Genomic DNA, 20,496 nt, shown 5'->3' with positions numbered 1-20,496 from the left:
ATGACGACCGGCTCTGGTCAAAACACGGGGTGTGGACTGCATAAAGGCTCCATGAGCAAATATTTAGACAACATTTTAAATACTAGGTAATTCCTCAACAAAAACAGCTATTAAAAAGAAGAAAGAGCCTGACCAGGTGGTGGCACAGTGGATAGAGCGAGCATCAGACTGGGATGCAGAGGACCCAGGTTCGAAACCCCAAGGTCACCGGCTTGAGCACGGGTTCATCCTACTTGAGCACAGGCTCAGCAGCTTGAGCGTGGGATCTTAGACATGACCTCATGGTCGCTGGCTTGAGCCCAAAGGTCACTGGCTTTGAAGCCCAAGGTTGCTGGCTTGAGTCCAAGGTCTCTGGCTTAAGCAAGGCGTCACTCGCTCTGCTGTAGCCACCACCCCTGCAGTCAAGGCACATATGAGAAAGCAATCAATGAACAACTAAGGAGCCGCAATGAAGAAATGATGCTTCTTATCTCTCTCCCTTCCTGTCTGCCTGTCCCTATCTGTCCCTTTCTCTGTCTCTCTCACTGTCTCTGTCACAAAAAAAAAAAAAAGAGGAGGAAAGGAACTCAGAAAAAGGAGAGAGAACAACCATGAAAGAATTACATAGATGAAACATTATGAGTGTTTCTCACAGTGTGACTCTGAGACCAACAGCTTTAGAGAACGTTTTACTTGGCCAGAGTCCTTTAAAATGCAGCAACCTGGACCCTACGCCAGACCTACTGAGCCATAACTTCTGCAGGTGATGCTCAGGAATCTCCAGGAATCTTATGCACATGAAAATTTCAAAATAAGTATATCTAAGGGACTTTAAAGTATGATTCTGCGCTCGGTGTGGTAACCTCCCAGTTGGTGGAAAGCAATCAGGAGGCAGCACTGGACCAGAACAAGGTCAAAGCTGTAGTTAAGAAAGAATGTTTCCAGAATCACATTTGTTTTTGCTATGAGGTTAACTTGTAACAAATGAAAAGAAAATAAACATTGAGTCCCTTGCAAAAACACAGACCATCACACTTAAAATATCAATTTTAATTACATGCAGGTATTTAAATGTAAAACAAAATGAGATCTGTAGTTTTAAAATATGTCCAATGTTGTTACTCAAAATAAGACTTGACTGTTTTCACTAACAAGTCTCAGTCTAATCTATGAGTGTAGAAAAAAATGTCCTGGACATTGTACATAAATCAGGATTTAAAGTCTTAACTAAATTGACAAACTTCTTTAAGTGCCCCCCCCCCAAAAAAGGTGACGTTTTTCTCTAAAAATCCCCTGACTGGTATAGGAGGAAGCAATCTCCTCTAAGACCATTCGCTCTGTCCCACACGGTCTCACAAGGCCCTCCGTGCTGATGTGAGGGCCCGGTGTGCACCTCCTTGCTCAGAACCCGGTGAATCACCCATCTCACCAGTCTCGCCACTCCTCAGCCCTGCTGCCTGGCCTGTCTCCGCCCCAACCTGTGACTGATCCAGAGCCTCCTGCATGAGTCTTCTAACACTGAGCATCTTCATTAAAATGGTCATTTATAGGCAGTCCCTCAAGGACCCAAAATACCAACCAGGAACCATGCCCTAGTACATGACAAGTCAGATGTAACTTTCAAAACATGGACACACGTGACACTATGCAGTAAATGCAATTCCAACACGGGAGAAGAGATTTCAATGAATGAGTCACGTATTTGACAGGCGTGAAAGGGGGCAGCTGCAAGGGTCTCCTTTACCAAGAACTTCCGTGACTTGAACAATTACCTTCAGTTTACCCATTTCGTAATTTGACTTTTAACATCTTCGTTTCTCACACTAATGTCACTGACAGAAAGGAGAGTGAGGCAGTGGAATCGCATCTAGAGAATCATTTTAACATCGTAAAGTTCTCCAGGAGACAAAACCACTTGTCCTTCCCCACGACTTCTGGCTGCACTTTTGTAAGTCCTTAACAGTGACTTCTACTGCAAACCAGTAACTTGGATTCTGATGTCTTAAGAAACCATCTGTCCTTCGGGGGGACAAGGCATCTCGAATTCCCAGTGGACGCCTCTGACAGCAGCGACACTTTCAGCACACCCAGTAGCTTGTCTCAAGTATTACACTCTGATGTGTTTGCCTTCTCTCTGATGTGCCATTTAATCAGCGTACAACAGGATCAGCGTCAAGTGGGAGGGACCCAGTGGGGTGCTGGTAAGTGTGTAACAGCTGGTACCCTAAGGGGAAAAGAGTCCTGGTGTATAGCATTTGCCAATTTCCATACTCTAAATACGCCCACCATGGCCAACCCGAAGCTACCGAAGCAACAGCCATGATGTCACTGGATACCGAGATGGAACGAGGGGTGCACCATCGGATCTTAGATGCTGGCCCACACCAGTGACCACATGGCACTGGTGGAAGCCCCAATGCACTGAAAACTGTCCCTTGGTCTTACCAACCCAAGCCTCTAGTCACACAAGGGATGGTTCTCTCAGAGTGAAAAGAAAATGAGCCTTGGTCTCAGCTGGCGTTAGAGAGAGTGGAGTGCTAAGATACAAAGGCCCCAGTCTGGGGTTCCTGCATGATGGTGGGGAACTCAAGTTTCCCCTGAGGGAAGAATTTCTAGTCCCCTCTGCATGAGAAGAGAGGTGGGGGAGAAATACGATCCTCACAAATTAATGGAAGCACTAGAAGAATGGTAGGGGCCTAGGAGGGACACAACCAGGAGACTGTGGGCAAGGGTGCGAGGAAGAAGCATGTGATGTGCCTTCTGAAAAGAACTCAACGTGTACGAGAAATTTTCCACGTCAACACCCCCCAAAAAAATCTCCTCTGCAAAGGGGATTATTCATACTCTGTTCAAAATAAGGCTCTTCTCTCAGCCATCTCAGTATTTGCATGGTAAGTATTTGTTGAACAAATTAAGAAATGCAGATGAAATGATTCTATAACTAGATGCCCAAGGGAAGCAATTAAAAATATTTTAATCTGTCAAAGGTAGAGTAAATTAAAAATTTAAAAGTAAAAAGAGCAACTCTTACACAGATCAGCAATGAGGAATTAGAAAATATAGTAGTCAGGCAGAAGCACAGTGGATAGAGTGTCAGGCTGGGATGTGGAAGACCCAGGTTTGAAACCCAAGGTTGCCGGCTTAAATGAGGGCTCACCAGCTTGAGCATAGGGTCACTGGTTTGAGTGTGGGATCACAGACAGAACCCAAGGTTGCTGGCTTGAGCCCAAAGGTCACTGGCTTTAAGCCTAAGGTCGCCAGCTTGAGTGCAGGCTCACCAGCTTGAGTGTGGGCTCACCAGCTTAAGCATGGGTTCACCAGCTTGAATGCGAGGTCGCTGGCTTGAGTGTGGGATCATAAACATGACCTCATGGTCACTGGCTTGAGCGTGGGATCATAAACATGACCTCATGGTCACTGGCTTGAGCCCAAAGGTCGCTGGCTTGAAGCCCAAAGTTGCTGGCTTGAACCCAAGGTTGCTGGCTTGAGCAAGAGGTCACTCACTGTACTGTAGCCCCCAGTCAAGGCACATTTGAGAATGTAGTCAATGAACAACTAAGGTGCTGCAACAAAGAATTAATGCTTGTCATCTCTCTGCCTTCCGGTCTATCTGTCCCTATCTGTCCCTCTCTCTGACTCTTTGTCAAGAAAGGAAAGAAAGAAAGAGAGAAAGAAAGAGAGAGAGAGAGAGAAAGAAAGAAAGAGAGGGAGGAAGGGAGGGAGGGAGGGAGGAAGGGAGGGAGGGAGGGAGGGAGGGAAGGAAGGAAGGAAGGAAGGAAGGAAGGAAGGAAGGAAGGAAGGAAGGAAGGAAGGAAGGAAGGAAGGAAGGAAGGAAAGGGAAAGAGAGAAAAAATTATATAATGGAGAAAAATTCTATTCAAATCACAAAGTTAACAAAAAACAAATAGAGCCCTGGCCAGTTGGCTCAGCGGTAGAGCGTCGGCCTAGCCTGCGGAGGCTGGGTTTGATTCCTGGCCAGGGCACACAGGAGAAGCGCCCATTTGCTTCTCCACCCCTCCGCCGCACGTTCTTCTCTGTCTCTCTCTTCCCCTCCCGCAGCCAAGGCTCCATTGAGCAAAGATGGCCCGGGCGCTGGGAATGGCTCTGTGGCCTCTGCCTCAGGCGCTAGAGTGGCTCTGGTAGCAACATGGTGACGCCCAGGATGGGCAGAGCATCGCTCCCTGGTGGGCAGAGCGTCGCCCCCTGGTGGGCGTGCCGGGTGGATCCCGGTCGGGCGCATGCGGGAGTCTGTCTGACTGTCTCTCCCTGTTTCCAGCTTCAGAAAAATGAAAAAACAAACAAACAAACAAAAAAACAAATAGAAGTTTCCTAACTAGGAATGTGTGGACACTATATTAAAGACCATCAATAATTTTACTAAGAAATACAGACAAGATCTGAGCAAATGAAAGGCTACTGCATGGTGCCTGGACTGGAAAAAAATAATGAATATTTTAAAAATATAAATTATTCTTGGCCCTGACTGGTTGGCTCAGTGGTAAAGCATCTACCCAGCATGTAGAAGTTCTGGGTTCAATTCCTGGTCAGGGCACACAGGAGAAGTGACCATCTGCTTCTCCACTCCTATACTCTACCTCTTCCCCTCCCACAGCCATGGTTCAAATGAGGAAGTTGGCCCTGGGCACTAAGGATGGCTCCATAGTCTTGCCTCAGGTGCTAAAATAGCTCAGTTGCTGAATGGAGCAGCAGCCCCAAATAGGCAGAACATCAGCCCCAGATGGGGGCTGCTGGGATTCCGGTCAGGGCGAATGAGCGAGGCTATCTCTTCACCTACCTGCCTCTCACTTGACTTTAAAAAAATAAGTATATTCTCTAATGACTCTGTAGATTTAAAATAATTCTAGCAGCAATAGTTTTGTCTTTAAAAAACTATTCTAAACTTTGTCACCCAAATAGGAAAGAATCCCTAAGTAACAGTAAGCAAGGGGGAGGGAGATAACCTTGGCGGATAGATATTAAAGCAAAGTATAAACCCGTAAAACTGTGGTATCAACACAATCAGGACAGAAAAATAATCCAGAAATAGATGTGGTAGAAATGTAATACAAGATAAAGGAGACTAGGAAAATTTCAGATAAATGTAGACCTAAATGTTAAAAAATAAAAAGAACTGTAAAAAGAAATAAAAAGTACTAAATATTTAGTTTTAGTTAAACGTACATGTCTAGTTTTACAACCATAAAGATTAAAATTTCTATACATTAAAAATAATATAACCAGACTATAAATCCCCAGAAAGGCAGGGGCTTTGTCCCTGTCCTTGCCACTGCTCTATCTCCAAGGAGCTTGGAACAGTGGCTGGTTCCAGCAGAGTCACAAAAGAAGAAATATAAACATCAAATAAGCACACAAAAAATATTTCAACATCACCAGTTGCTAAGAAATAAAAATGAAAACGAAGTTATCATCGTGTACTCCTAAAACAGACAATCGCACAGCCCATCAGATAGATGCAGATATGGAAATAAATATAGAAAGACACAAACTTATGCATACAAATATTAGATAGATGTTGAATTACTTTTTTTTAAATTCCCAAACACACACACACACACTCACACACAGAGGAAGGAAGTAGGTGTATTAGTGGTTATGCTGTACTGTAGTTATACAGATGAATCACAATGATAAAATATTTTCTAAGTGTTTATAAATCTATATGCAAACAAAGTTTTCCATTTGATGTAATCAAAGGACTTAAAACAACAATGAAGGAGGGAGCATTTGGAGAGAAATCCATGCAGCTACCCATGCAAAGTGATCACAAAAACATTTCCGTGGCTACAACCCAACACCCAGAAATGGAGACACCAGGTATATGAGATGTCCATGTGGCAAACATCCGCATTCCTTACCTGCTTTGGAAGTAATGAGCTGTAGAACAAGAGGCCGTCTCGTTACGATGCCTGACCCTCGAGGAAGAAAGTCCCTATAAAAAAAAAAGGAGGAGAAGAAATAACAGATTGGAATTCTGATAACATACATTTATAAATCAAGTTCCAGAATAATTCCCCTAATGACCAACTTTTCAGTGTATCACATGTCTACAGACTGCCAGATCCATCTTATAAAAGAAGCCCTTGCAAAAAGTAAAAATAAATAAATAAAAGGGCAAGACCTTTACACTGAATATTGATCCATGTACTTCATACTGATGACCTTGCTGGAGTACACTATTCTTTTCTACTGCTGGACTTAATAAAAGTTTACATTAAATTACTGCATGCCATCACTTAATTTTTATTGTCAGAGAATCAGCATTAACAAAGACATTTGATGTGATGCAGAAATCCTTAAACTTTTTTTTTTTTTGTATTTTTCTGAAGCTGGAAACGGGGAGAGACAGTCAGACTCCCGCATGCGCCCGACCGGGATCCACCTGGCACGCCCACCAGGGGCAACGCTCTGCCCACCAGGGGGCGATGCTCTGCCCCTCCGGGGGGTCGCTCTGCCGAGACCAGAGCCACTCTAGCGCCTGGGGCAGAGGCCAAGGAGCCATCCCCAGCGCCTGGGCCATCCTTGCTCCAATGGAGCCTTGGCTGCGGGAGGGGAAGAGAGAGACAGAGAGGAAGGAGGGGGAGGGTGGAGAAGCAAATGGGCGCTTCTCCTATGTGCCCTGGCCGGGAATCGAACCCGGGTCCCCTGCACGCCAGGCCAACGCTCTACCGCTGAGCCAACCGGCCAGGGCCCAGAAATCCTTAAACTTTTTGATCATTAAAATAATTCAGTGCTTCATTGAACTTCAAGATCAATGATTGTACCATCAAACACTGACCATCACAAGAAGTACATTAGGCTGTATCTTCTAAATATCCTGACATTTTTCTCCAATAAGATCACATGTAAAATATGGTATCAAGTGGAGATAAATGTTGTGTTTGTAGAAATTAACAGCAAAAAATAGATACTGCAATGCAAGTTTTGTTTGTTCTCACTCCTGATAAATGGGAGTTTTTAATAAAGACTGTGTTTAAACGGCACATAACTATACACTACTAGACCAAAAAGAGTGCAGCAAAGGAAGCATTATATAATCCCATCTGCAGTGCCACATAAATCACTCTGACTCTGCAAGGTCAAAGCCGACTTAATAAACGTGCCTATCCCGATCTTTAAACCCATTCAAAATGCCTCGCTACTTTGAGAAAAACCACCATGTTTAAAATCACAGAATTCTATTCAAAATAAATCTCTAGCTCAAAGCCAGTGTTTCTCAAAAAGTGATTCCAGGACCACCAGAATGTGTTCTAACCACAAATGCCCCCACCCATCCTGCACTGACAGCTTCAGAAGGTCCAGGGCAGGAGTGTGGTCTCTGCACCCTTCCACCAGCTCCAGGGGGTGCGGATGCTCTCCGGGTGTGAGAAGCACTGGCCTCATGTGGGACCGTGCTTCTCAACAATTCTGTGGGCAGTAATCGCAGCGGACATACTGAGCGCTCCGCAGGAACCTGGCAGAACAGAGCTTCAACACAGATGGGATTCACTGCACAGCCGCCTGTGAAATGAGGTGAGGGCCGGTGTGCATGCCACTAAACCCTTCAGCTGAACTGCTACCTCACCTGGAGAGCCACAGAGAGAAAAGCAAGCAAGATTCCCCCGATGACACTTTACCTTGCGAGCACTCGTGTGAAGTTGAACAGAGGAAAAAGTACAGAACAGCCTCTTCACTAAGTCAGTGCCTGGACTCCTTAACTCCAAGGGCTAAGCTCATTTTGTTTTTTTGGGTTTTTTTGTTTGTTTGTTTGTTTTTCATTTTTCTGAAGCTGGAAACAGGGAGAGACAGTCAGACAGACTCCCGCATGCGCCCGACCGGGATCCACCCAGCACGCCCATCATGGGGCGATGCTCTGCCCACCAGGGGGCGATGTTCTGCCCATCCTGGGCGTCGCCATGTTGCGACCAGAGCACTCTAGCGCCTGGAGCAGAGGCCACAGAGCCATCCCCAGTGCCCGGGCCATCTTTGCTCCAATGGAGCCTTGGCTGCGGGAGGGGAAGAGAGAGACAGAGAGGAAAGCGTGGCGGAGGGGTGGAGAAGCAAATGGGCGCTTCTCCTGTGTGCCCTGGCCGGGAATCGAACCCGGGTCCTCCGCACGCTAGGCCGACGCTCTACCGCTGAGCCAACCGGCCAGAGCCTAAGCTCATTTTGAATGTCACATTCTAACACTGAGGCTACAGACTTCCTTGCTTTAAAAAATGCCACCTGAAATAAAGATCATTTATTCATAAGCCTGCCCAGGCGGTGGTGCAGTGGACAGAGCGTCAGACTGGGACGCAAAGGACCTAGGTTCGAAACCCCAAGGTCACCAGCTTGAGCACAGACTCATCTGGTTTGAGCAAGGCTCACCAGCTTGAGCCCAAGGTTGCTGGCTTGAGCAAGGGGTCACTCGGTCTGCTGTAGCCCCCTGGTCAAGGCACATATGAGAAAGCAATCAATGAACAACTAAGGTGCCACAACAAAGAATTGATGCTTCTCATCTCTCTCCTTTCCTGTCAGTCTGTCCCTATCAGTCCCTCTCTCTGTCTCTGTCACAATAAATAAATAAATCACCGAGGAACTAAGAAGTGCCAGGGAGATGCCGTGGGTCCTGCCCACGTGGACACCAGGAGTCTGGAATCCAACGGGAAGAGGAGTGCAGATGAGCTACTCTGGTCAGGAAGGAGAGACTGAGGCTCTCCTTTTTAAAATCTCTAAATCCATGTAACTTAATACTCTTTTCATGTTCTCCAAGAACCATAACAGAATATTTGCTAGTTCAGATGGTTTCTAGAATCATTTTAAATTTAATCAAAATGAACAGAGCATCTATTTTGTGCCTAGAACCAAAAAGGAAGAAGTTAATTTGATAATCAAGTAAATAAAGAAGCAGAAGAAGGAAAAAAAAAAAAAAACCTCCAGAACAAAGAACAGGGACGTGTGTTTGAGCTACTGGGACCACATATGAGGTTTCAGGCTGCAGAATTGCCAGTGAGAAATACATAGGTCTTAATGTCATTTAACAATTCAATAAAATATTTTCTTTAAAGGGGGGTGTAGAGAAGAAAAAAGGGCAAAAGAGAAGGAAGAGGGGAAAAAAGGAAGCTTAGTTATATAATACCCTTGTGCTAGGATCTGTTTCAAACTCATGCTCATGGCCATATATTTGTAACCCCTTTGAACATCAGTAAAGCAAAACAGACTCTAGCAAACATTTTAAGTAACAAATAACTAGCATGTGTTTGGATGAAAAGAAAGCCCACAGATACGTCTAGTTCTTGACTTGCTTACTAAGTAAACAGAATTTTAAAGTAAAAAGAATAAACAGATCCAGACATACAGGCCCCGTCTAATTAACTCTCACTTACGGGTCTCTTCATGGCTGTCATTAATCCGCCCAAAGTCAAAAGATTAGGGAACCAAATCTCACTGTTTGGAAATCTCCCCTGACTTCACAGGACCATTGGAAGCACAACAGAACACAAGAGGATTTCTCTTCTGAATGGTCAGCAGTTCATCTGCCACCCTGGAGACACTTGTCCTGAATCCAGCAGCGGGGACCCCGTGCCCAGCACACCCCTGCCATGACAGCTGAGGGGTAAGCCCTCCAATGAGACACAGAGAATCTGGCTTTCGGTCCCAGCCCTACCGCTGAGTGGGCAAAATTCTCTCCAAACCAGTGTTTCTTTTGCTACTAAACCAAGAGAATCCTGAGGATCAAAGGAAATGCAACATATGGCAACTTTTTTAAAAAAAAAACCCACGTACCATAGAAAAACGTAGTACTGCTGTTACTATCATTGCTATGATATAGCCACAGTACATTTTCCCTGATAGGATAGCAATCTCTTATCTGAAAAACAAACAAACAGAACTATGTCCCTATCAGCAATATGCTAACATTTCATGAATGGAGTTTGGAGTTGGGGGCCTCAGACCCCACCTGAATGTCCCTTGGTGCTGAATAGCCCCCTGGGTTTGGAAAGCTCAGCCACCGCCCCCTGCCAGCAGGGGGTCAAGGTGCTGACACAGTCATAAATAATTCAGTCACCGCTGAGTACCATCATCCCTTTGAACTGTGATGTCCTGGGCAAAGGTGGCTGGTTTTCTCCCATAAGTATTCTTTATGAGACAATTACCTTGCTGATCTATCGCAGAAAAAATCTAGGCTGTGCCTTCAGTATTATTTTGCATTTAAACTAAATATATTCTCTGTTCAGGGTCCAATACATACATACAAAAAGAAAATTTGCATGCCCGTTCCCTGCGAGGAGGACCTTCCAGGTGAAGAGTGATAACAGCAATCTGAAGACTGGCTGTTCCTAAACAGACATTCTGTTTTGCAAACACCCTACTCATGAGTAAACTGCAGATTTCAAGGCAGGGCGAGTACTTTTCTCTCTAGGTCACAAGGCAGCTACAACTCAAATGCTTTTCTACTTTCTCAATCCATCCCAAAAATAGCATTATTCTGCACAGTCTGACCAGCTGGTGTTCAGCCAGAAAGTCGGTGTTCCTTCATGGCTTCCTGACTCCTGCATGAAAGCAGAGAACAAATCCCAGGCTTTGGTCTAAGAAGCATCTTGATGATATTTCTTATTGGCTCTTCCAGGAACTCAGTTACCAAGAAATGCTATTATTGCTCCACTAGGAAATGACTGACCTGTGGAAGCCTAAAATAGGAGAGCACGTTTGCTGTGCCAACAGAGCCAAAAGGAATTTCCCCCTCAGCGCAAATAAAGTAACGACAGGGACATTTTTCTTTTAATATATATAAATGATCATTACCAGATGACCTGCTCAAGAAATAAATGTTTAACACCTGCCCCAGACTAAACACAAGAGTTTCATAAATCATACTCTCCAAGAAGTTAATTTGTGTAGCTGATTCATTCAAAGATATATAAGCTTAGCCTTAGGAGAGAGTGACATGCAAATGATTACAACAAGCTCCTGAAGTGTTGACACAGAGAATAATCTATTCGGCTGGGGGGATTAGCCAGGAACTATTTCAGAGAGACACAGGTAGGAGGCAGCGTTCCACGGTGATTCAGGGTGTGCAAAGACACGGAAGGCCATGGCAGCACAGAGCATCCAGGGACTGAATATAAAGGGAGGTCAGACCGAGGGGGAGGAGAGTCTGAGAAAGGGGAGGGAGGTGGCGTAGACCCAGAGGACTTCACCTGGGCTGCTTTGCTTCCTGGGAGAATAAGAAGGCACTGAAGGGTTTTATGTGATCAGATCTGCATTTCAGAAAAATCACTGAGGGACTACAGAGACCATCAAACAAGGGAAAGACCAAAGACAGACTAGTCACTAACCAGGGCAGGTCACTGGAGAAGGAGGTGATAAAGGTTCAGTCCCAGGCAGTAATGGTGGGGATGGAGAGAAGGCAGAGAGAACAGCCACTTGGCAGGACTTAGTGACTGAGCGCGTGCTGTGGAAGGCAGTGACGCGGAGCACAAGACCCTTCTCACACCGTGGTTTGGGTAGCTGGTGAAATCGGGGTACCACTAACCAGTATGGGAAATCCAGGAAGCTCTGAGGATAGCTGATATCCACACAGCGGGTGTCACGTATCAGGCACATTCTTATTTGATGCTCATAGCAACACCATGAGGAAACAGAGGTGCAGAAAGGTCACCTATGTTTTCAAGGTCACAGAGCTAGTAAGTGACAGATCGAGGACTGAAATCCAAGAGGTAACTTGAGCCTCTGTGCTCTTGACCATTAGATTATACTACATTGTAAATGAAATGGAAGCAGGAGATGAGGGGCCATGTTTGGACATGTGGATCATCAGGTGCCTGGAGGGTGTCCAGACGCAGACAAGCATGCATTAGACTGAGCGGTTAGAACCCAGGACAGAAGTCTCATTTGGAGATCAGGACAGTCGTCAATGGAGCAGGACACCGAGAGAACAAACCAGTAGGAACGGAGAAGATAGAGGTGAGAAATGAAACTGTGAAAGATACCAACACGAATGAACACCTTAAAGAAGCAGAACTCAGCCCTGGCCAGTTGGCTCAGCGGTAGAGCATCGGCCTGGCGTGCGAGGGACCCGGGTTCGATTCCCGGCCAGGGCACATAGGAGAAGCGCCCATTTGCTTCTCCACCCCGCCCCCCTCTTTCCTCTCTGTCTCTCTCTTCCCCTCCCGCAGCCAAGGCTCCATTGGAGCAGGGATGGCCCGGGCGCTGGGGATGGCTCCTTGGCCTCTGCCCCAGGTGCTAGAGTGGCTCTGGTCGCAGCAGAGCGACGCCCCGGAGGGGCAGAGCATCGCCCCCTGGTGGGCAGAGCATCGCCCCTGGTGGGTGTGCCGGGTGGATCCCGGTCGGGCGCATGCGGGAGTCGGTCTGACTGTCTCTCCCTGTTTCCAGCTTCAGAAAAATACAAAAAAAAAAAAAAAAAAAAAAAAAAAAAAAAAGCAGAACTCACAGAGATTGAGCAGGGCCCCCCAGAGAGATAAGCCAAATACCAGAAGTCGAGGTATCCCCAAGGTCACACCAGCCTCTTAGACTTCTCCACTTAGATGTCTCAGACCCGATCTCAACATGCATCTCAGTACCATCTGTCCAACACGGCCCTCTGCCTTCATTCTCGGTCATCACCACACCATCATCACCCGCATGTAGGCCACCACGCACCGGCCTCATCCACCCTTTCTCCTGCTCTGTCCTCGGGCTCCAAATCAGTCATCACGTCCTGCTGACTCTACCTTCTCAACATCCCTTCAGTGTACCCTCTCTTCTCTACATCAGTCACCACGCCAGGGGCTGCCAACTCTCATACAGATTCATAACCACCCCCAATTCATTTCCCTGCATCCAGCTGGAACAACCTCCAATCCAACCGCAGCCGTAACCAAGGTCCCATCACACCACTTCCAGACTCGACATCCTTCAAGTGACTCCTCCTTGTCTTCAGCCTGAAATCCAAACTGAGAACAAAGCAGAAGAGCCCCGCCCTCTAGCAGCAGCCTCTGTGCGTCCTTCCTGGAGTGCCCTCCCCCCTCCTCCACTTCATCTTTAACACCCAGGAGAAACCATCTTTGAAATCCTGTACATGCCTCTAAGCTCTCCACACACAGCTGTCACTGGTTTACACGTCAGCTCTCTCACCCTGTGCCCCTCACAGGGCCTTCTTCGGTGCCCAAATATTAACTACTTAAACACATCCTACCTTCCCTGCCAGGGAGATTTCTCACTGCCCCATATACACACAACACAGAAGGCAACATTCCCATGTCTGATTGCCCAACAGGCAGACAGCTCAGCTGCACTTGTATGTCAAAAGAACAGGCCAGATAACTTTGCATTTACCAATAGTTTTCTGAGGTTGTTTCAGTTAATATGTGTATTATTATGAACATTTAGGGTCCAGCAGTCCTCATCCAAGTACAAAATACAAGACCTCAGGTGGGACAATATCACTGAATGCATCAAGACGTGGAATAGGATTTAAAGAAACAATCATTTTAAAGTCCTAGAGCCAAGCTACTTTTAAAAATCATTCCTTAAAAACAGAGAAGTCTTTTCTAAAATGTTACCTTCAAAGTATACTCTTATGAGCTCTTAAGCAATTCCTATACAATTACTATCTGCAGTCTTTCCCAATGATAATGCAATTGGGAGAGAAAGAGAAACGGAGACAGACAAGTCCCTGCCAACGAATGCCCACCCCTGCCCCAACACTGAGGTCATGTGTTCCACACACTGGATATAATGGCACTGTTAAATGGCTTTGTGTTTGCGTGCCCCGATCCCAGAGCTTTGCCAACCATTACCATACCACTTTACTCCCTGAAGGAAGTCATTGTGCCAAAATCCACAAATTTAATTGGGAATTTCCACTGCAGTTTTCTTCTTTCCCGTACACTCTTGGCCCAGAGTAAGACTATTAGCACATATACATTTGTAAAAGAGCACATTGTACTGCTATCAGTTACTCTATAATTCGAAGTATTCAACAAATACCGCCATTATTTCATTTGACAAAAAAAGAAAAAAAGAAATAGTTACAAATCCAACTGCAGGAAACATGGTGCCTTTTTTTTTAACTAACATCTAAGAAATTTCAGTGTTTACCTTTTATGCAAAAACACTTAAAATGTCTAAGCTATATGTTTTCATAGAATCTAATCCGTAATTAATGTTCCCACTTGCAACATTCAAAATGCAAAAAGAATGAAGGCATTTCTGAAAACTCTCTCAAAACTCAAGGCCTCCATCTTTTTTTTAAATTTTTTATTTTTTTTATTTTAGTATTTTTCTGAAGTTAGAAGCAGGGAGGCAGTCAGACTCCCACATGTGCCCCACCGGGAGCCACCTGGCATGCCCACCAGGGAGCGATGCTCTGCCCATCTGGGACGTTGCTCCATTGCAACCGGAGCCATTCTAGCACCTAAGGCGGAGGCCGTGGAGCCATCCTCAGCACCCGGGCCAACTTTGCTCCAGTGGAGCCTTGGCTGCGGGAGGGGAAGAAAGAGACAGAGAGGAAGGAGAGGGGGAGGGGTGGAGAAGCAGATGGGCACTTCTCCTGTGTGCCCTGGCCGAGAATCAAACCCAGGACTTCCACAAGCCAGGCTGATGCTCTACGGCTGAGCCAACCAGCCAGAGCCTTCGGTGCCTCCATCTTGAATCCATTTTATCTGCTCATTCACAGAATCAGTTTGTCAAGAACTGGAACATCAGATTAATGAGTCACAGTACAAAGCAGAGGCACTTAGCTATAGCTCCACTCCCAATCGCAAGTTACACTTTGACCTGGGTGGCTGCCATGCAAAGTAATGAGTATGGAGATTACTAAAGAGCCCGCTGGTTGCCTGTCTGATACCCAGTTTCCCCTCATTTCTTAGTAACAGAATCCAATGTCGTGTGCATGGCAGTGTGCCTAACTTTGAATAATAATGAGGCAAATAAATCTACATTTCCCGGCCTCCCTTGCAAATAGGGTGTCCACCTGTCTCAGCTGTAGTCAGGAAGCTGTGATTAGAGATTGCTGAGGGAAACCAAGGCTATTTCCTTTAAAAGGGTCTGGACTAGCTGACATATACCATTTTCCCTCCCCTCTTCTTGTCACTTCTACACAACAGTGGAGCCACATCAACTGCCTTAAACCACAAGGCAACCTGTAAAAAGGAAGGTCCTGGCTGAGGACAGGGGAGCAAAAGAAAACCAGGAGCCCGAGACAGTGGAGGCACGGAGCCACTGAAGCAGCCCTGTACTGTCTGAGAGAGAGAGAGAGAGAGAGAGAGAGAGAGACTATGCTTTAGAACAGTGTTTCCCAGCCTTTTCATTAGGGCCCTAAGGAACCTTATTAGACATTTTTCTCATTAAACTTCTCCCTAGTAAATTTAAACACACAGACACACTGTATGTAAGTACTGTACGTAGATCTGTGCTTTATACATGAAAAGAGTATGGTTTTTGCTCCCCCTAAAATCAATCTTTGTCCCCTTGGGGGCAATATCCTCCCCCCCCCCGAAGAGAACCCAGAATGATAAACACTCAGTCCTATCCATCATCTCTCCTCGCAGGGTTTCTAAAAGAGACGTATGTGGAAAGGCCAAATGGCTTTTGATTCAAACCCCCAAACATCCCTTTCCCACACCTGAAAACGTGGGCTGGAGCATCCGTAACCCTCCAGCTTAGTGAAGAGACAGGCTTGAAGCCAGTACCAAAAGGCCCCCCTTGGCCCTTTCATGAAGTCCCTCCGTGAATCTTGGACGGGTCTTTGGCACCGTCATGTCAAGAAAAGGCCCATGTGTGGGAGACCTCACCCAGTGAGGAGAAGCAGGGGCAAGAGAACACTGTCAAGTGCCGACGGCATGGTCAGTCCTTCCCCCCTGAGGTCTGGCTTGAGAAGCGCCCAGTCACTGTCCTTGGTCCTGAAAGCGCCTCGCCAGGTCCTTGGCGGGGGATGGGAAGGTAAGAACATGTGAAAGGAGAAGCTTCCCTAGCCAATACCCCGGCTCCTCTGTTTTTACTTTTTCTAAGACGTTGGAGGAAAATTGGGTATTTAATTGAAAGCCAAAAAAAGTACAGGTTAGTGTCTCCGCTAAAACAGAACCTAGAGCCATAGCCATGCTATATGCATATTCTTTAAATAAGAATCTGATTTTCTAAAGTCTTGAGGAAGGATTTAAGTGGATCCTTGGATCCCACACCTTCTTAACATTCTGGAAGCCTCATCCATTACTCCCCTGCATAAGCCTTTTATTCCCAGAACATCTGGCTCCCAGTTATGTCCCACTCATCTCAGACCCCTGTGTTGACTCTTCTCCCACAGAAGCCCTTCCCCAATGCACCTTCTGTGCCTACCTCACCATGAAGGACAGAATGCTGACACAGCCTCCTGTGGGAGGCATTTCCTCATATGCTGGTATACTTAGATGATCCTCCTCTTTATTCCAAATACCATGACCCTCAGGCAGACTGCGTCTCCTAGACAAGTTCCCTTAGGACAGGAGCCTCATCTTGGTAAGGCCAGTGCCCGGCACCACATCTGGCATAGGCAGAAGGTGCCCAATGGTGACCTGATGCACAAGTCAAGTCAGCATGCTAGGAAGTACAATCAAATCTATGGAAATATAAGTTTTAAGAAATGATTTTTTTTTCCTGTATTTTTCTGAAGCCGGAAACGGGGAGAGACAGTCAGACAGACTCCCGCATGCACCCAACCGGGATCCACCTGGCACGCCCACCAGGGGGCGACGCTCTGTCCACTAGGGGGCAATGCTCTGCCCCTCCGGGGCATTGCTCTGTTGCGACCAGAGCCACTCTAGCACCTGGGGCAGAGGCCAAGGAGCCATTCCCAGTGCCCGGGCCATCTTTGCTCCAGTGGAGCCTCGGCTGCGGGAGGGGAAGAGAGAGACAGAGAAGAAGGAGAGGGGGAGGGGTGGAGAAGCAGATGGGCGCTTCTCCTGTGTGCCCCAGCAGGGAATTGAACCCGGGACTTCTGCACACCAGGCTGACGCTCTACCACTGAGCCAACCGGCCAGGGCAAGAAATGATTTTTTTTAATATACAAACATTCATAATTTAAAATATAGGTATCGTGTATGTGGGCTATTATTTTCTTATCCAGAAGTGGGGTTTTATTGTCTATTTAACTGATTTTGTTTGACAGAGACAGCGAGTCAGAGACAGGAAGGGAGAGAGATGAGAAGCATCATTCTTCATTGCGGCACCTTCATTGTTCATTGATTACTTTCTCACATGTGCCCTGACCAGGGGGCTACAGCAGAGCAAGTGACCCTTGCTCAAGCTAGAGACCTTGGTGCCACAATGAAGAACTGAACTGATGCTTCTCATCTCTCTCCCTTCCTGTCTCTGACTCGCTGTCTCTGTCAAACAAAATCAGTTAAATAGACAATAAAACCCCACTCCTGGATAAGATAAATGCCTCCCACTGGCTTCAAGCCAGTGACCTTTGGGCTCAAGCCAGCGACCATAGGGTCATGTCAATGATCCCACACTCAAGCCAGCAACCCCATGCTCCAGCTGGTGAGCCCGCGCTCAAGCTGGTGACCTCGGGGTTTTGAACCTGGGTCCTCCACATCCCAGTCCTATGCTCTATCCACTGTGCCACCACCTGGTCAGGCTAACTAATTTTTTTCTATGATCATATACAAGGTTGACTATGGAAATTTTAAAGAAAAGGAAATAAGGAAGAAGGAAAATCACACAATGGCTAATAGAAAACATTCATACATGTGTGTACATATATATAACATGTATGTGTATATATACATATATACATACACACACACAATAAATACTAAGCAATTTCTTATATTTAAAATTACTCTTTGCCTGACCAGGTGGTGGCACAGTGGATAGAGCGTCAGACTGGAATGCAGAGGACCCAGGTTTGAGACCCCGAGGTCACCAGCTTGAGCACAGGCTCATCTGGTTTGAGCAAAGCTCACCAGCTTGGACCCAAGGTTGCTGGCTCGAGCAAGGGGTTACTCAGTCTGCTGTAGCCCCATAGTCAAGGCTCATATGAGAAAGCAATCAATGAACTAAGGTGTCACAACGAAAAACGAATGTTTGATGCTTCTCATCTCTCTCCATTCCTGTCTGTCTGTCCCTATCTATCCCTTTCTTGGACTCTCTCTCTGTCTCTGTAAAAAAAAATAAAATAAAATAATAAAGTTATTCTTGAAATTATATTCCCAATAAAAGTTTAGGAAAAATATTTTTAATAGCTCCAAATCCTAAAATGTACTAAAAATAGTCAGTGGAAGCACATAACAGAATCAAAAAAATTTTATTTGCTGCATGATAAATTCTGCTGACTAATGAAGGCATATTAATGAGCAAACTTAAGAATTACTTTTTGTCTATACTTCTCCAACTATACCCATTAGACTGTATGGCCCATTTGTATATGTCAAGCATCATATGTAAACTACAGGTCCACAAACAATCAGTGTGTAACTAAGGGGACAGTTTTGTTTATAGCCCATGGTATCTGCTGTCCTAAACTATTTGGTGCCCTGCATTTAGAGTAAACAGCACATCTTGCATCATCTGTCTTGGCTGCTGCTCTCTCTTCTAAGACCTACAAATATGCCTTTAAAACAAGCATGCAAGCTTCTGAAAATTTAAAAAGTCCAAAGGAGAACAAACTAGTAGGCTGAAGATGAGCCACTCGAGACTGACAGAACCTACTAAAACCCAATAGCCACTGGTGTTATGACAGCATTTCGCATGGGAAACAGCACAGAGAGATATTAATAGAGCAATTCTATTCAAATCAAAATTTCTCTATCTTTACTATAGTTTTATCGACAAATAAATAAAATATATTTCTGTGAAGTGTTTCTAAATACTCCTCTAAGGCAAGACGGGATGGTGGTTAAGTGCACAGAGATTGTAGCACCAAAATGCCTGGGTTTAAATTTAGAATCCACCAGTTCTTGATTCAGTTTCCTCATCTATAGATTGGGGGTGGGGGGAATAATGCAATCCTTTACCTGCTGGTAGCCAAATGTGATATGCAGCTCAAATTTCTTCCTGATCTGAGAAAGGTAAAACGATGTGTGAAACTTACACTGTGTAATGAAGTCTGAAATCAGACACACTAACATTTCTCCAGCAAAACAAATGAATACGTGTTCACACCGACAGAGATAAAGACTGACTGAATAAATAGTCTCACCTCACTCAAGTCGAGTTCACCCATAATGAGTTTAGGTCAATATGAGTTTTGCCAAATGAGTTGCAAATGTAATATCTGGTTTTCAGAGCATGTTTTAATTTTGAAATTGTAAAGAAGAAGATTGAAATACTTACTGTAATACCTACCACAGAGAGGTAAAAAAATGTTAGCCACCATCATCACCATCATGACCATTTATTTTTAAAAGACAGAGGATCAAGGTACCCTAAAACATGGAATTATTACCAAAATTTGTTTCAGAAGCTACTATATCCCCATAGCAGCAAGCAGTGATTGCTTTCGCTGGCCATTGGCATGTGTCTCTAGGGTAAGTTTGCCACATTGCACCTACTATCTGGGGGGTGTGAAAAGGAAACTATGTCAAAATAAACACTTAATAACTTTAACCTTTTCACCTGCTCCCACAAAAGTCCTCAGGTGCCCACAGGCTTCATCCTCTGAGAGCCCCACTACTGTTCTCGGCACCCCCAGAGAGAGGTTAATGGAAAACATGGGATGAAAGCCCACAGCCAATGAGAGACGCAACATGCATTCCTGCCCTAGTGTGCTCCATTCAAATGGAGTGAAATGACCCCCCTGGCATCTAGAGTATTCCACAGGCATGTGACGAGTGTTCTTTCCAGCCACTTAGAAGCACCAGTGAAAAGAGCTCAAATACTTAGGAAAGAAAAGCCCTCCCTTCCCGCGAGGAGAGGCATTTATTAGCACTTAATGGCTCTCTTTCATTGCCTTTCACTGACACATCTCTAATTGTTCCAATTCCAATTTCAAGTAGCAAAACCAATCCTGGTCAAAGTCCACAGCTACAGTGGTGAAAAGAGGTCTTTAATGGCACAAACTAGATATACAAGCATGTGACAACATGGGATCTGGGCAGGCGACGTCGCAAGGCAGAGAGAGGAGGCGGTATAGAGAGCCCTGGTCACCAAACCAGCTTAGGTTCCAGCGGTGACCTCAACAGGTCGTCTCGTCTGCAAGAGACTCAGCTTCTACATCTTTAAAATGCGAGCACTGCACTGTGTCATCCAGCGCCTCTGCCATCTCCCGTATTCTGTCAGTCTCTGACGCTGGAAGTTAAGCCAGCCCTCAGAATCTAACCCCACCCCCGGTATTCTAAGCGACCCTTAGGCTCCCAGTTCTCACCGCCCTAACAGGGATGTCAGTATCCAGTCTAAGTCCAATGGAGGCAAGGACTGTGTCTTTTATTTTCTCTCCACTACTGTACATGGCAGATAGCAGGTACTCAAAAATACTAGGGAGAATGAAAATACTAGAGGGAGAAAGGGAGGAAGGAAAGGAGGGAGGGAGGAAGATAATTTAATATGGCTAAATAA

General features: G+C 45.7%; 1 protein-coding gene across 4 annotated transcripts in view; it reads right to left on the bottom strand.

The window, feature by feature from the left end:
* The window catches only part of DNM3 (dynamin 3), a 433,678-nt gene that overhangs the window by 362,463 nt on the left and 50,719 nt on the right, over window positions 1–20,496 (bottom strand). For all 4 annotated transcript variants that reach the window (XM_066261164.1, XM_066261161.1, XM_066261163.1 and 1 more), the window contains exon 2: window positions 5,856–5,929. In XM_066261164.1, coding sequence (XP_066117261.1) covers window positions 5,856–5,929 — 74 coding nt within the window. The remainder of the gene's footprint in view (window positions 1–5,855; window positions 5,930–20,496) is intronic.

This window comes from Saccopteryx bilineata, chromosome 2 (assembly GCF_036850765.1).
Source record: "Saccopteryx bilineata isolate mSacBil1 chromosome 2, mSacBil1_pri_phased_curated, whole genome shotgun sequence".
Taxonomy (NCBI): domain Eukaryota; kingdom Metazoa; phylum Chordata; class Mammalia; order Chiroptera; family Emballonuridae; genus Saccopteryx; species Saccopteryx bilineata.
Note: the sequence above shows the minus strand (reverse complement) of the source record. Positions and strands in the feature narration are given on the sequence as shown.